This window comes from Bison bison, unplaced genomic scaffold (assembly GCF_000754665.1).
Source record: "Bison bison bison isolate TAMUID 2011002044 unplaced genomic scaffold, Bison_UMD1.0 scf7180017864530, whole genome shotgun sequence".
Classification (NCBI taxonomy): domain Eukaryota; kingdom Metazoa; phylum Chordata; class Mammalia; order Artiodactyla; family Bovidae; genus Bison; species Bison bison.
The window spans coordinates 61025-75593 of NW_011495080.1; the positions used below are offsets into that span (position 1 = coordinate 61025).

At 42.9% G+C, this 14569-nt stretch overlaps 1 protein-coding gene across 1 annotated transcript in view; it reads left to right on the forward strand.

Moving 5' to 3' along the window:
- Positions 1-14569, forward strand: part of DGKI (diacylglycerol kinase, iota) — a gene marked incomplete at its 5' end in the record, with an annotated part of 321800 nt that overhangs the window by 10074 nt on the left and 297157 nt on the right. Inside the window, one exon of the mRNA XM_010831746.1 lies at positions 5471-5566. Coding sequence (XP_010830048.1) covers positions 5471-5566 — 96 coding nt within the window. The remainder of the gene's footprint in view (positions 1-5470; positions 5567-14569) is intronic.

Below are 14569 nucleotides of genomic sequence, written 5' to 3' on the forward strand. Positions count from 1 at the left end.
TTGTGATTTTGTGAGAGAAGTAAAATCATTATTGCAACTTCAGTGGGGAGTGAACTGAGATCTAGCAAAGTTAGAGAGACCCTAGGTCACTTTCACTTCACTTCCATGCATTGGAGAAGGAAATGGCAACCCACTCCAGTGTTCTTGCCTGGAGAATCCCAGGGACGGGGGAGCCTGGCGGGCTGCCGTCTGTGGGGTTGCACAGAGTTGGACACGACTGAAGCAACACAGCAGCAGCAGCAGCAGCAGGTCATAGAGCTAGTTGGTAGCAAGTCTACCTGACTCCAAAGCTTATGTTTACTAATATTGAAGTGGATTAAGATTTACCAGAAATGTAAGAAGAAAACAATATTTTATTTATCTACTCTATTAATGGGTGAATGCCACCCAGCTAGATACCTTTATACAGAATTCAGGAGTTCCCAAGGTCACCCTCACCTGCAGCTTCTGGAATTCAAAAGACCACACTTATGTTCAGTCATTCATTAGAAGGACTCAGAATTTACTGAGGGCTGTTTTCCTCACATTTATGACCTTTTACAGTGAAAGGAAAGTGAAAGTGTTAGTCACTTAGTCATGTCCTACTCTTTGCAACCCCATGGACTGTAGTTTGCCAGGCTCCTCTGTCCATGGAATTCTCCAGACAGGAATGCTAGAGTGAGTAGCCATTCTCTTCTCCAGGGGATCATCACAACCCAGGTATCGAACCCAGATTTCCCACATTGTGGGCAGATTCTTTACCATCTGAGTCACCAAGGAATCCCAATTCAGTGAAAGGACCCAGGTTCAAATCAGCCTAGAGAAGAGGTGCATGGTGCAGAGTCCAGGAGATTCCTGTAAAGGAGCTTCCAACTGTTCTCTCCCGGTAAATTTGTGACAGAGCTAACTTCTCCCAGCAGCCATGGTGGAAATGTACGTATGGTGTATTGCCACCAAGGAAGTGCATCTGAACCTTGGTAACCAGAGTTTAATTGGGGCTTAGTCATATGGACATAACCTGCATGGTTAACCTTAGCCACTTAACCCTCTGGAGGTTGAGTTGGTATATGCCCCACCATAAGTCAGTACTATTTTAGGTCCGTCTAGTCAAGGCTGTGGTTTTTCCAGTGGTCATGTATGGATGTGAGAGTCAGACTGTGAAGAAAGCTGAGCACCTAAGAAATGATGCTTTTGAACTGTGCTGTTGGAGAAGACTCTTGAGAGTCCCTTGGACTGCAAGGAGATCCAACCAGTCCATTCTGAAGGAGATCAGCCCTGGGATTTCTTTGGAGGGAATGATGCTGAAGCTGAAACTCCAGTACTTTGGCCACCTCACTCGAAGAGTTGACTCATTGGAAAAGACTCTGATACTGGGAGGGATTGGGGGTAGGAGGAAAAGGGGACGACAGAGGATGAGATGGCTGGATGGCATCACCGACTCGATGGACGTGAGTTTGAGTGAACTCTGGGAGTTGGTGATGGACAGGGAGGCCTGGCCTGCTGCAATTCATGGGGTTGCAAAGAGTTGGACATGACTGAGCGACTGAACTGAACTGAGTATGACCCAGGGTCCCCAGGTAAACAAAGATACCGTTATCAGGCAAGACATCCCAGGCACTTAAATTACCATCCTATAGTTGAGGGCAAAGCCCAAACCTCTCTTTGGGTAAGGTTACTTCTTTCTGATGCATTGGACAAGACAGATGTACAAGAAAAGGATGAGACAGGGAAAATATAGTCTAAGAAAGGTATGTTTCATGTTTTCCTTGCATGACTGGCCTTTTCTTGCATGCTTCTGTTTCTGTCATGATTTTGAAAGATTGTCAAGTCTCTCAGGCATCCATGTTTACTTCTCACAATGTATGACTCTGAGCTAATGGACAGGTAAAAAAGTAATTATCCTTTCTACTCCTTGGAACCTTATATAACAAGAATGTGATTCATTCATTGATTCTTAGTCTCATCTTCTCAGTTCCCTAAATTTATTTATCATCTACTGTTTGCAAGGTGCCAAGGAAATGGCAACCCACTCCAGTGTTCTTGCCTGGAGAATCCCAGGGACAGGGGAGCCTGGTGGGCTGCTGTGTATGGGGTCATGCAGAGTTGGACATGACTTAAGCGACTTAAAAAAAAAGTGCTGGACATTTAATGACCATATGAAGGTTAGAATCTAGCATAAGAAGGAAACATGAATCAGATAGTCATGCCGATGAATGAATAATTGCCATCTGGGATAAATGATGGGAGATAAATATGGTTTTATGAGAGTAACTAACAAAATGACTTCGATATGAGGGTCAGTGTTGGCTTCTTTGAGAAAGTAACACTCAATTTGGTGACCAAAGGGTAAATAGAAATTAACCACATAAGTCAGAATGGAGAGGAATAAATAATTTGGATACAATAAACAATATACAGTGAAACAATTTTTAGTTAAGAAAGCATCAAATTCAGTGGACCTGGGATGAGAGGTTGCTTAGTCTGCTTGGGAAATACGAGCAGACCAGTGTGACTGCACGTCAGTGACCAAGAGGGAGAGAGATAGAAGATGAGGCAACTGGACAGGGAAAGGAAGAGACAAGTGGGGCAGGGACACCAGTCAGGGGGCTATCGCGAATATTCCAAGCTAGGGGGATGGAGGATCAGGTGGTAACAGTAGAGGCGGTGAGCATTAATTGGGTTTCATACACATTTTGAAACTAAAGTCAGTAACATTATTTCCCGAACCCAATTCCGTCAGGCTTTCTTCCTCCTCATTCCACTGTCCCTACTTTTGTCAAGATCATCAGTGACTTACCATGTTCACATGGAGAAATCCAATGGCCAGTTCTCAGTCTTCAGCTTTTGATGCAGACCTTCTAGGGGCACTTTCTTCCTGGAAACGTTACACTCTTTTTATGTTTTCCTCGTACTTCAATGGCCACTCCATCCAGGTCTCCTGTGCTGGATCTTTCCTATGTTCTCAAACTCTTAAATGTTGGAACGTTCCATGGTTCAGAAATCAGAGCTTTCCATCCACATTCAGTCCTTAGGGTTTTCCATTCAGTTCTCTTGGCTTTAGATCAGTTAACGGTTGTCTCCCAAATTATTCATACAGTACAAACCTCTTCTTTGAACTTCAGACTTATAAAAAACAGCCTTCTCAACATCTTCACTTGAAGGTCTAATAAGCATCTCAGAATTTCACATCCTCAAAACCGAACTCTTATTGCAGTGATCATTTCATAACGTATTAAAATATCAAGTGCTATATTACACACCTGAAACTAATATATTGAATGTTAATTATAACACAATTGAAAATAGAATAAAAGAAGAACCTGAACTCTTGACTTACTCCCTAAGTCTGCTTTTACTCTAGTCTTCTCCCTTAATGCTCAGTAAATGGTGTTCCCATTCTTACAACTGCAAGTATTTGCTAAAAACTTTAGATTAGTGAAAGCAGACTCTCTGGGGATGGGATGATGTCAGGTATTCATCAAAGCTCATCACGTCATTTTAATGAGCAATCAGATTTGAGAAGCAGCGTGTTTGATCCAGCACCTTTTTCTTTCCTTCTTCTCTTACAAATGTCGGGCTTTCTAATCAGGTTCCCCACTTAGGAGTGAAGCTAGTTCATCTTAGCAGTAGCAGTCCTTGCTGCGCATGGATAGTGATCAGCAAGCCCCTGAGTGCCTGTGGGGTTGGGGGGCAGTCTTTAGTGCAGGAACATACCAACTGGCCTAGCGTGAATGAAGCCTCCCAGCCCAGTGAGTTACTGATGTCTCTCACATCTCTGACTCCCAGGTCTTGCCTGTTCCTGCCCAGCTTCCTTGACCTATCAGGACTTAGTTGCTGGTCTGCCTAGATTGGTATTATCAAGGATTTTTGATCTTTCCCCCACTGTAACATGTTATACTTCACTTTTTAAAGGAGTTGGTGGGATTTCTGCTGTAATAAATATTCCTAGTATTTGCTGCTATAATTATTTGTTTAGTCTCCATGCTCATTGTTAGGCTTTACTTTACACTAACTCCGTGCCTGGGCTCCCCAGGTGGTGCGAGTGGTAGAGAAGCCGCCTGCCAATGCAGGAGATGTAAGAGATGCCGGTTCAGTCCTTGGGTTGGGAAGATGCCCTGGAGAAGGAAGCGGCAAACCCACTCCAGTATTCTTGCCTGGAGAATCCTAGAGGAGCCTGGTGGGCTACAGTCCATGGGATTGCAAAGAGTCAGATATGACTGATGAGACTTGGCACACAACCCAGTGCCTGGCACCAGGGGTGTGGAAAAATGCTTACTAAATAAATTGAAGAATAAGACAATGGAAAGAAATTCTACAGATGATTATAAGTTACAGCTGGATACTAAATTCCCAGCTGTAGAATATTTTAGTTTGTTGAGCTTGATTTATTTAGGATAACTGGCAGAGCATTGCCTTTTAATTAATTTTTTTTTTTTGCCTTGGAAGTCTCTATTTTTTTTCATTTTAAATTTAAATTTATTTTAATTAGAGGCTAATTACTTTACAATATTGTATTGGTTTTGCCATACATCAACATGAATCCACCACGGGTGTACACGTGTTCCCATTATTTCATCCATCACTACCTGAGAACTTTTAGGGTTCCAAGTGAAGTGAAGTGAAAGTTGCCCAGTCATGTCTGACTCTTTGTGACACCATGGACCATACAGTTCATGGAATTCTCCAGGCCAGAATATTGGATTGGGGAGCCTTTCCCTTCTCCAGGGGATCTTCCCAACCCAGGGACTGAAGCCAGGTCTCCCGCATGGCGGACAGATTCTTTACCAGCAGAGCCACGAGGGAAGCCCATAGGGTTCCAAACCTACAGCTATTCTCTGTTTGCTACTGGAAGTATGAAAATATTTTTAGAAGCAGGGAAATCATTCAACTTGGAGAACTTAGAATTGGGTGAAGGCCCTATTGAACTGGTAATAGGTTCAAACTGGTAGAAATTTGTTATGCTTTGTCTATACAGTGACTTAAAACTAACTTTTAAGAAGCTTCTGGTTTAGAAGCATAATTTACCCATTAATAACATATGTGTTTTCAAGAAGTCTTTAAAATACTTTACTACTACTATCCTCCTTAGCTAACTTGTTAAAGAGAATCAACCTTTAATAGAATTCTGGTCTCAGTTGTTGTGGACTCTTCAGTGGGCCTGGATGAATAAGGCTTTAGGTTGAATACCTTGAGGGTTTTTCCCCCTTGTTTACTATATATTTCAAAGATGACCACCGACATGGTTAAAACATCTTTGGAGCTAACATCTTCATTATGGCTCAGAATTTTTTCAAACACCTTTTTCCATTTCTAGAATGTCAGTAGGACCAACTCCAGCAGTATTATAAGGAGTAAAATGAGAAGTCTTTAGACTGCTGGGATTCACTAGTTTTCTTCCAAAAATCTAAATTTGAGATCCATTCTCCCCACTCCCCGGCCCTCACTTATGCCTGAAAAGAAAATTGAAGTCAGGTGTGTCTTTTCCCTCCAGGAAAATGCCGTGAACGGAGAGCACCTGTGGCTGGAGACCAACGTCTCGGGAGACCTGTGCTACCTGGGAGAGGAGAGCTGCCAAGTCAGATTTGCAGTGAGTGTGCGCCCGGCTCCCCTGTGGTCTGGCCTTTGTGGGGGAGCCTTGTGGGTAATTGAATCTGAAGGCAGCTGGGGTCACCTCGCCTGAATTTCCAAGGAGAGGTTTGAAAGAGCCTGTCCCTGTGAGACAGCCGACAGGGTTTATCAAATTAGCATGGCATTTAAGGGCTCATTTGAATGGTTTTAGGTGTTTTTCTTGACTCTGCAGGTGGAACCGTGGAGCAAGGTGCTACTTTGTCATGATAACCAGGGTGGGTATTTGTTCATGTCTGGGGGTGGGGTGTCTTGTGGGGAGAGGCCTGTGTGTGGAGGAAGGGTCTCTGTGGGAGGGGGCTCTCCTACGTAGGGGAGCATGTGTGGTGGAGGGCACTACTCTTGGGCAAAGCTGGAGATGAGTGCAGACCTTGGTCTAGTGGTGAGTGCAGGCTTACAAATAATTAAGACTAGTCTCCAGATGATAAAATTCTAGGAACTATTAATATATACATGAACGACAGTCAATTACATTAAGAGTATATGTGGCTTTTAAATGTTTGAATGTTAAATCCTCTTTATGTTCTGTGAAAAGAGCGTGGTTGCCAGGCAGTAAGTTGGGAGGAACTAAAATTTTAGTATTGAGAAAGTGAACTTAAAATTTTTGTGTGGTTTCAAATGATGGTTCCAAAAAGAAAGTAATGGGAAACTTAGAGTAGTAAAAAAGAGAAAGAAAAGATGTATTATTTCTTATTTGGGGGAAATTGGCATCATAATTGACCTAATAATTTTTTTCTTTTTGATTATGCTTGTTTATTATGTGAAAGAAAGATTGGGGCCAAATGTAGAACCTAGAAACTGCGAATGACTATGTGAATAATGAAGAAGGAAGAAATTGAGTTTCTGCCAAAGTTTCTGGAAGAATATAGACCCCAGGGACTTTTATTAGGCTGCCTGGAATCACAAAGCTGGGGAACAAAGATCTTTAAAATTACATTAGCTGTTTTGATACCTAGTTTATAGATTTTGTTTGAAAAACTTTATGAGAGTTTGGAGGACCAAGGTTTGTTTGAGTGAGGGTGGAACAGTTAAATATCAGTTAGAGACCCAGCTGTACAGGCTCTCAATCCAAAGTCAGGAAACCTGGATTTGAGTCTCAGTGTTACCACTGGCTATGTGACGTTGAGAACGCCTGACCTTTGGGTGTTGGCCACCTTCAAGGTAGAAAAATGGAGTAGGATTAAATTAATTTTGTTTCCCACTTGGATCTGTACTTTGTTGTTTGAGTTTTTTTAATGTAGTTGTAAATTCAGTTGATTTAAACATCATTTCAACTTTATGCATATGCATTTCAATTAAAGTATAATTGCATGGAATTCGATTAAATTAACCAAAACCAAGAGAAGCTCAGCTGTTTGGACTAAAATGCTATAAATGATGAATTAGCATTTGGATCTTAGTTAATTGCGTAAATACTGGTCTTGATAATGGAAAATGGAAAAAATGAAAGCCAATTCTTCCTGCATGTGTACTTTTGAACTGTTATCTACTGATGTTGCTGCCAACAAATAGACTGTAATTTTATGGGGTTCTGCCTTATTTCTAGATTACTCTTTGATCTTTTTCTGATGGTCTTTTAGGGTCAGCCATATATTACCTCTCTTGACAAAAATATGAACAGGTACCTACATCCTCCTTAACCTTTGTTTCAGTAAATAGCACTAATTGATTATAACTGGTCACTGTTACCTCCAGGCCAGGAAAGTAATTTAAAAAAAAAAAAGGAAATTTTAGGGAGCTGTAAGTAAATAATGGAGTTATGAGAATTTCTAATGTTCTTTTGAACCTTCCTTATGCTTGCATCCCAAATACTTGGCTCTCTTAGCTCACTTTACAAAGTGTCTGGAAGATAAAGATCTCTCCTCCCAAGAACATTAATTAAATGAAGGCATAAGTTGGTGAGGAAGCTGAAGATCTAACTGTTTCCTCATTTCACGTTCTTGGAGGCCCAGTTTCTTTACCTGTAAAGTAAGGGAAATGTTGTTTTGAGGATTAGGTGAGATAATGCATTGAATCAGCTTAGTTGCCAGACAGACATAATGAATTAAAAGAGGAAAAAAAAAAAAACCTACAAAGGAGAAGAGCAGACAATTTACAAAGGAACAACCAATCAGAAAGGCATGCAAATTAAAACAACGATGAAAAGTCAACATCGTGTGTCTGTTAACAAAGATTTACAGAATGATACTACCTCACTGGCTAGTTTGGAACAAAACTGGTTTTCTCATTATTGAAATTGTCCATATGTATTCATAAGAAAAGCATTAGAAAACCTAGCTCGCTCTCTCCACCTCATTTTGGCATCACATTTTAGGAAGGACATTGACAAAGAGAAGACCCAGGACAGTGTAGGAAACTTTGTAGTAGAAGGAAGGAGAGGAAACTCTCCTATAGAAGAGATGGGGAAGTTAGGATGGCTATTATAAACAAAAAGTCCACTGAGGGAATCTGAGAGTTTGAAGTATAGTGGTTTTTCATTGGCTGAGCTGTTGCCAGGTAAAGAAAAAAAAAAAAATCTTTCTTCCTCTTTACAGTGATAGTAAAGCAGTGTCACTTCCTGCCAGAGATGCAAAGTATGTCTCTTTCTGTTGGGATCTGAGAGGGGGCTTTCCAGGTGTCTTTTCCAATAGATGAAATCTCCAGGTTGCAAGGTTTGATGCTTAAGGTCTTCATTTCCATGACTATGTTTTCCCTTTGGTGACCATGAGTTTGTTTTTGAAGTCTATGACTCTGTTTTTGTTTTGTAAATGAGTTCATTTGTATCATTTTTTCTAGATTACAGATATAAGTGATATTGTATATTTGTCTTCCTCTGTCTGACTTCCTTCACTTAGTATGACAATGTCTAAGTTCATCCATGTTGCTGCAAATGGCATTATTTCATTCTTTTTTATGGCTAAGTAATATTCCATTGTAGGGGCTTCCCAGGTGGTTCAGTGGTAAAGAATCCATCTGCTAAGCAGACCTGGGTTCAATCCCTGGGTTGGGGAGATCCCCTGGAGAAGGAAATGGCAACCCACTCCAGTATTTTTGCCTGGGAAATCCCATGGACAGAGGAGCCTAACGGGCTACAGTCCCTGAGGTTGCAAAGAGTCAGACACGACTTAACAACTAAACAGCAACAACAAATATTCCATTGTATATAAGCACCACATCTTCTTTATTCCTCTGTCAGCGGGCATTTGTATGGATTTCATGTCTTGGCTATTGTAAATAGCGCTGCACTGAACATTGAGAAGAAAAGGGAAGTGTCTTGCTCTCCACTGTTAGAAAGGTAGAGCTAAGTTCTAGATATAGAATCTACTGACTCTAAGAGTGGATCTTACACTTTGGTATCATAAACATCACCTGGGAAACCTGTTAACAATGTAGATTACTTTTTTAAATCCTTGCTCCAAATGCTGATTCAGTGTATCTGGAGTTAGACTTGGGAACCTGCAATTTTCAACAAGCACCTCAAATAATTATGGTACAGATGGGCCACAAACTTAACTTTGACAAATACTGTATTATAAGGAAGAACTTTAACAATCAGAGCTAGGACAACCAGCAAGAGCACAGGTTCCTGGAGAGATGGGCTCAAAGAGGGTGTTTATGAGTAGGTTAGGGGCCATCTTTCAAGGATGCTACAAGGGGTGTACCTCTGCTTTGGATAAGAGGTTAGGCGAGGAGATCTCCAAGAGGGGCTCCAGTTTAAATATTCTATTTGCAGCTCTCTTAGAATTGAGCAACAGTTTTGAAAGGGAAAAAAATAAAAGCATGTGTAATCAAATTATGTATTCTCATTTCTTTTAAAGAACCACCTTTGAAGAAAGCCAACCTGTCGGGTTTAGTATCAAATTTCCATAACCAGGTGCTACCTGCAGGCTTCTAAACAAAGTCCAGGCAGAGCATGGTGGAGAAGTGAATCCATCACTGAAGAGGTGCTTTTCACTCCATACCCTAATTTAGCAAAGCAAATGTCACGGGTGGAAGTTAAAAGAAAGGAGGAATCAGTGTGGGCTGAGTAGACAGAGGAGGCTTCATGGAAATGGGGCTTGAAGGCAGTATTGAAAGATGGGTTAGACTTACATAAGTAGAGTGGGGAAGGAGAACTTTTCAGGCAGGGGGAGGAACATGGGCAGACTCAAAGGCAGGAAGATGCTTTGTACGAGGGAGGAGACAGTCACGAGACACCATGAACACAGCAAAAGGCACATGTTAGGTAAGAATGGAAATCAGGATGGATGGGGGTGTCTGTCTGTGTTTTCTCAACTGAAACTCAGAGTGCATGTTGTAAAAAATGGCTGTGTGCTGATGGAGCCTGGCCATATTGTCTAAAGCAGGATGGACTTGAGGGTGAAACTGACTGCTGTGAAACTGTCACCCCAGCTTATGGGGACAGTGCCAGAATTGATTTAAAACCAAAGCCGTCCTGCAAATTCGGACCTCCTTCTGCCATACATGGATGGGCCTGGGGGGCTGATATTGGAGGACATTGCAGATGAGGCAGAGACGACATGAAGACTGTTGTCGGAGCATGTGCTCCAGAATCTCAGGGCTGAATCAAATTACCTTTAAACTTCTTCCTTTCTTATTTCCTCCAGTGACAACATTTAATACTGTAGAATGTCTGTGAGTAGATATTTAATGGGATTAAAGTTGTTCCCAAATCAGCGACAGGCCCCAGGTTAGTAGCGGCTTCTTTTTCTCATCTGGAGAGAACAAAAGGATGCAGAAGTAATGAAATTGGGGCAGAAGGATCGTGGTTTCCCATCGTGATTATGAGGGAAAAACTAAAAAAAATTCCCGCAAGCACCACTTTTACTTCATGATGTTTCCTTAAATGGGTGTTTCTTTATTCATTTGTTCTACAAATACTTATGGGATGAGTACCCTGTACTAGAAACTTCAGACTGAGTTGAGAGTGACAGGTGACAGTTAATTGTAAGTGACAACATCATGACTTATGCGGACACTCTGTAGAAGTCATTCTGGTGTGTGGCTGATAGAATATACAAAGATGTTCAGCCAAATACATACTTGATCCCAAAGACACTCACTAAGAATCCACAGAGGACATAGGTGTGCACACTTATTTTTATACCTAAAAATACTGCCTGTGTCAGTATGTAGGGGTGTAGACAACCATGCTCACACCCGGGTAGTGGAAAGGATGGAGGTTCTGAGTGAAACTCACCTGGGTTGGAAAACCTTTTGTTTCATCCAAGTACTGAGTGAATTTTGGACATAGCGTTTCACTTCCTTTTTGCCCCCATTTCCTGATTTATTGTATTGTTGTTAAGATGGACCCCAGTGATTCTTATTCCTGGATAAGCATTGTCATTCCTTTTGAAACTGTGCTTCTTAATTTTACTTTGTAAAATGGTTGGTTCCCTGCCTGGATCTACCACATCAGGATCTCTGGAGAGTGGGACCAGACGTGAATATTTTAAAAACAAACTCTACAGCTGATGTTATGTTCTGTCACACACAGTGGGTGGGGAGCCACTGATCTACTTTGTAGAGTATCAGAACCAAATGAAGTAGCCTGGAACCCACGTCTGGCGTATAGTAGCTGTTATGGGGTCAATTGTGTACCCCCCAAACATGCTGAGGTCCTCACCCCCACGACCCCCAGATATGACTTATTCAGAAATAGGATTGCCCCAGATATAATTAAGATGGGGTCACACTGCAGTAGGGTGGGGACCTCATCCATTTTGACAAGTGTCCTTACAAAAGAGGAGAGGGCACACAGGGGTAGACAGGGAAGAAAGCCACGTCCTGGTGCAGGCAGAGACTGGGGTGACAGAGCCGCAAGCCAAGGCCCACACCTACTACCAGAAGCTAGGAGAGAGGTCTGGACAGATTCAACTTCAGAAGGATGCCAACCCTGTTAACACCTCAGAGTCAGGCTGTGCGAGAATTCACATTTCTATTGCTTTCAGTTCCCCAGGCTATGGTACTTGGCTAGGGCAGCCCTAGGAAGTGAAGGCAGTATTCATTCTGTTAAAGTGAGTTACCTCACCTGGCCACACAGGTGCCTGCACACAGCTCTCAGATGCCCTCGCACAGGTACATTTAAGTCGGGCTTGCTGGAGGACTTCAGTTGACAGGTATGTGGCTTTCTGGAAACATGAGCAGACAGACAGGTAGGTGCCAGAAGCCAAGAACTATGGGAAAAGAGAAGGTAGAAAGGTGAGGGAGACTGCGTAGGTTGGGTAAGAGGGAAAAGGAGCTGACAGACTTCAGAGTGCTGTTACCAGATATATCTTCTCTATTTTTAAATGTGCTTATGTCACCTCCTTTCTGTGGGTAGGCTGATGGGTACTGTTTTGCTTTTGTTATTGTTTTGTTCGTGTGTTCGGTGGTTCGCCTTTGGCAAAAGTGGCCAACCCCGCCTGTGACACCTGACCTTAACACTGTTTGGCACTAAACAGATATAGTTTTAGGAAATGAACGAATTGCATTAAGGAGGCCAGGTGAGATGGGGAGGAGGGGGAGTGGAGAGAGAGGAGCCACTCGGATGCAGAGACAAGCAGATCTGGATCGAAATCCTGGCCCTGTCCTGCTGCTCTGCGTCTCAGGTCTCCCTGTAAAACAGTGATGGTTATATCTGCTTCTCGGAATTGGTGGGAGGATTAAATTAGTTGATAAAGGTTAACCTCCTCCCTCTTTGTCTCCTGTCCCTGATTATACTTCAATATCATTGGTTGAATGAGCTATCAGTAATTTGGTTGGACTTTGGTTTCAGCACGGCCTTCTGTTCAGGAGGATTCTGCCTAGCCCCAGCAGTGAGAGTCTCACACTTTCCCTGTCATTTTGCTGCTGTGGGTAGTACGCATAGACTCCCCAGGTCGTGGGTGGAACCAACTGACTGCTATAAACCAAAGTAACTCCTTCTGGACTATATTTCACAGGCCATATCTTCTTCTTGGTCAGAAGCCTCATCCTTGTCATTAGGCACCACGGCATCTGCTCACGAGGATGCTGGCAACGTCCCTGGGTTTTTGAAAGAAACTTGTAAGAAGAACAGGGACTTCCCTGGTGGCTCAGAGAGTGCTGAATCCACCTGCAATGCGGGAGACCTGGGTTTGATCCCTGAGTTGGGAAGATCCCAAGAATACAAGGGCAGTAGCTCTCTGTCCTATTTGAAGAAAACTTTCAGCTTTTTGTTTTAAAAAGGAAAAAAGATGGTGAACCTGGTGACAGTCCTGTCTGTTTCGTTTCCGGAAGATGCGGGTACCGGACAGCAGTATGTGCAGATGCTGGTTTGCATGCCTCTGTGTGCTGGGAGTGAGAAGAGAGAGCTGGTCCCCAGCACAGGTGGCTGATGACCTCTGACTGTCTGTGCATTCGGGTCTGGGGCGTGGACACCCCAGAGCACCCGCACTGAACGGGAGCCTCAGACTGCACTGGGACCGCCTGCTTGCCGCCTCTGGTCATCCAACATAGCAGACTGATGCTCTGTACCTCCAGATGGTGGCCTGGCTGGGCGGGTGCAGGCTCACAGAGAAAGAGCTGGGAGTGTGGCAGCGAGGCTCAGGAGCCCAAGCCAGCCTTGCAAGCTGTTTGGGTGCTGGTGCGAAGATGCCATCTCTGTGGAGCCTCTGAGGCCGCCGCTCTCTGCCAGAGACGCCTCCCACCACTAGGATGCTGGGGAGCTCATGAATGCAGATGACTCAGAGAGAACAGAGCCATCAACCAGAATAATTCTGAAAAAGCATTTGCTCAGATGGACTCTCTGCTTTTGACCCCTGAGTCAGGGGATGTGAGTGGAGGAAGAGGGCAGGGTGTTCCCGTGGGTGCAAGGGGTGTTGCCCATATGTGTCTGGCCAGATGGTCAGGAATTTCCACGAGGTCAGCCAGGTACACACCCAGAACTGAGACCAGCATGTGGCAGGTCCTTAGTAAAATTAGTCATTGTTATTACAACTATCGTTATCACTGTAATTATTTCGCATAGAGTGTTATCTGTATACCCGAGGAGCATATAATACAGACCCCGCCGACTTTATGCACTAGAGAGAATGATAGGATATGGAGCCCAGGAAGCTACAGGGTTCGGTCACCCTCCTAGGTGACTTGGCATCAGCAGCACCATTGTCTATTTGTACAGTGTGCTTAAAAAAAAATTAAAATGTTCTGGAGAGCACTGAACTCCTGTAAAAGCAATATGGGATATCATTCCTTAAAAGAGCCTTGTGATAAAAAAAAAAAAAAAAACCTTGTAATCAAATAAGCTTAAACACCTTTAACAATCAAATATTTACTCTGAAACTCTAAAAAGGGCACTTGTTTAGTCGCTAAGTCATGTCCAACTCTTTTGTGACCCCATGGACTGTAGCTCACCATGCTCCTCTGTCCATAGGATTTTCTAGGCGAGAATACTGGAGGAGGGTGCCATTTCCTCCAAAGAAGGGCAGTGGTGTGGAGGATTTCCTATATGTTTGCTCGGGGGATGGGATGATTGTTGAAAACTCATTATTTTCCCCACAGAACACCTGTCATCATCTTGTAGGATCTCAGTATTCAGTAGAAAACTATTTGAGAAATACCCATGCAGTGCAGTTTTCCTCTTGTCAATATTGGTCAGTAATAGCAACCCTTTGGGGTGGTCACTGGGGCAGTTTACTCCCATGAAAAGGAAAGAAAACTCAGAGATGCTTAATCACCACCCTGGGGCTTCATTCATAACTTTTATGTATCTTTATGTAATTCTTTTGTGTTTGTTCTAAACTTCCATTAAGCCGTGTGTGTGTGTGTGTCTGTCCATCTTATTTTTAGAGTTTGAGCCTCTGAGAATAGTAGTCATCTGTTCCGCAATAATTATTTTTGTTTTTTGGCCACACAAAAAATCACTCCAGATGGTGACTGCAGCCATGAAATTAAAAGACGCTTACTCCTTGGAAGAAAAGCTATGACCAACCTAGACAGCATATTAAAAAGCAGAGACATTACTTTGCCAACAAAGGTCCATCTA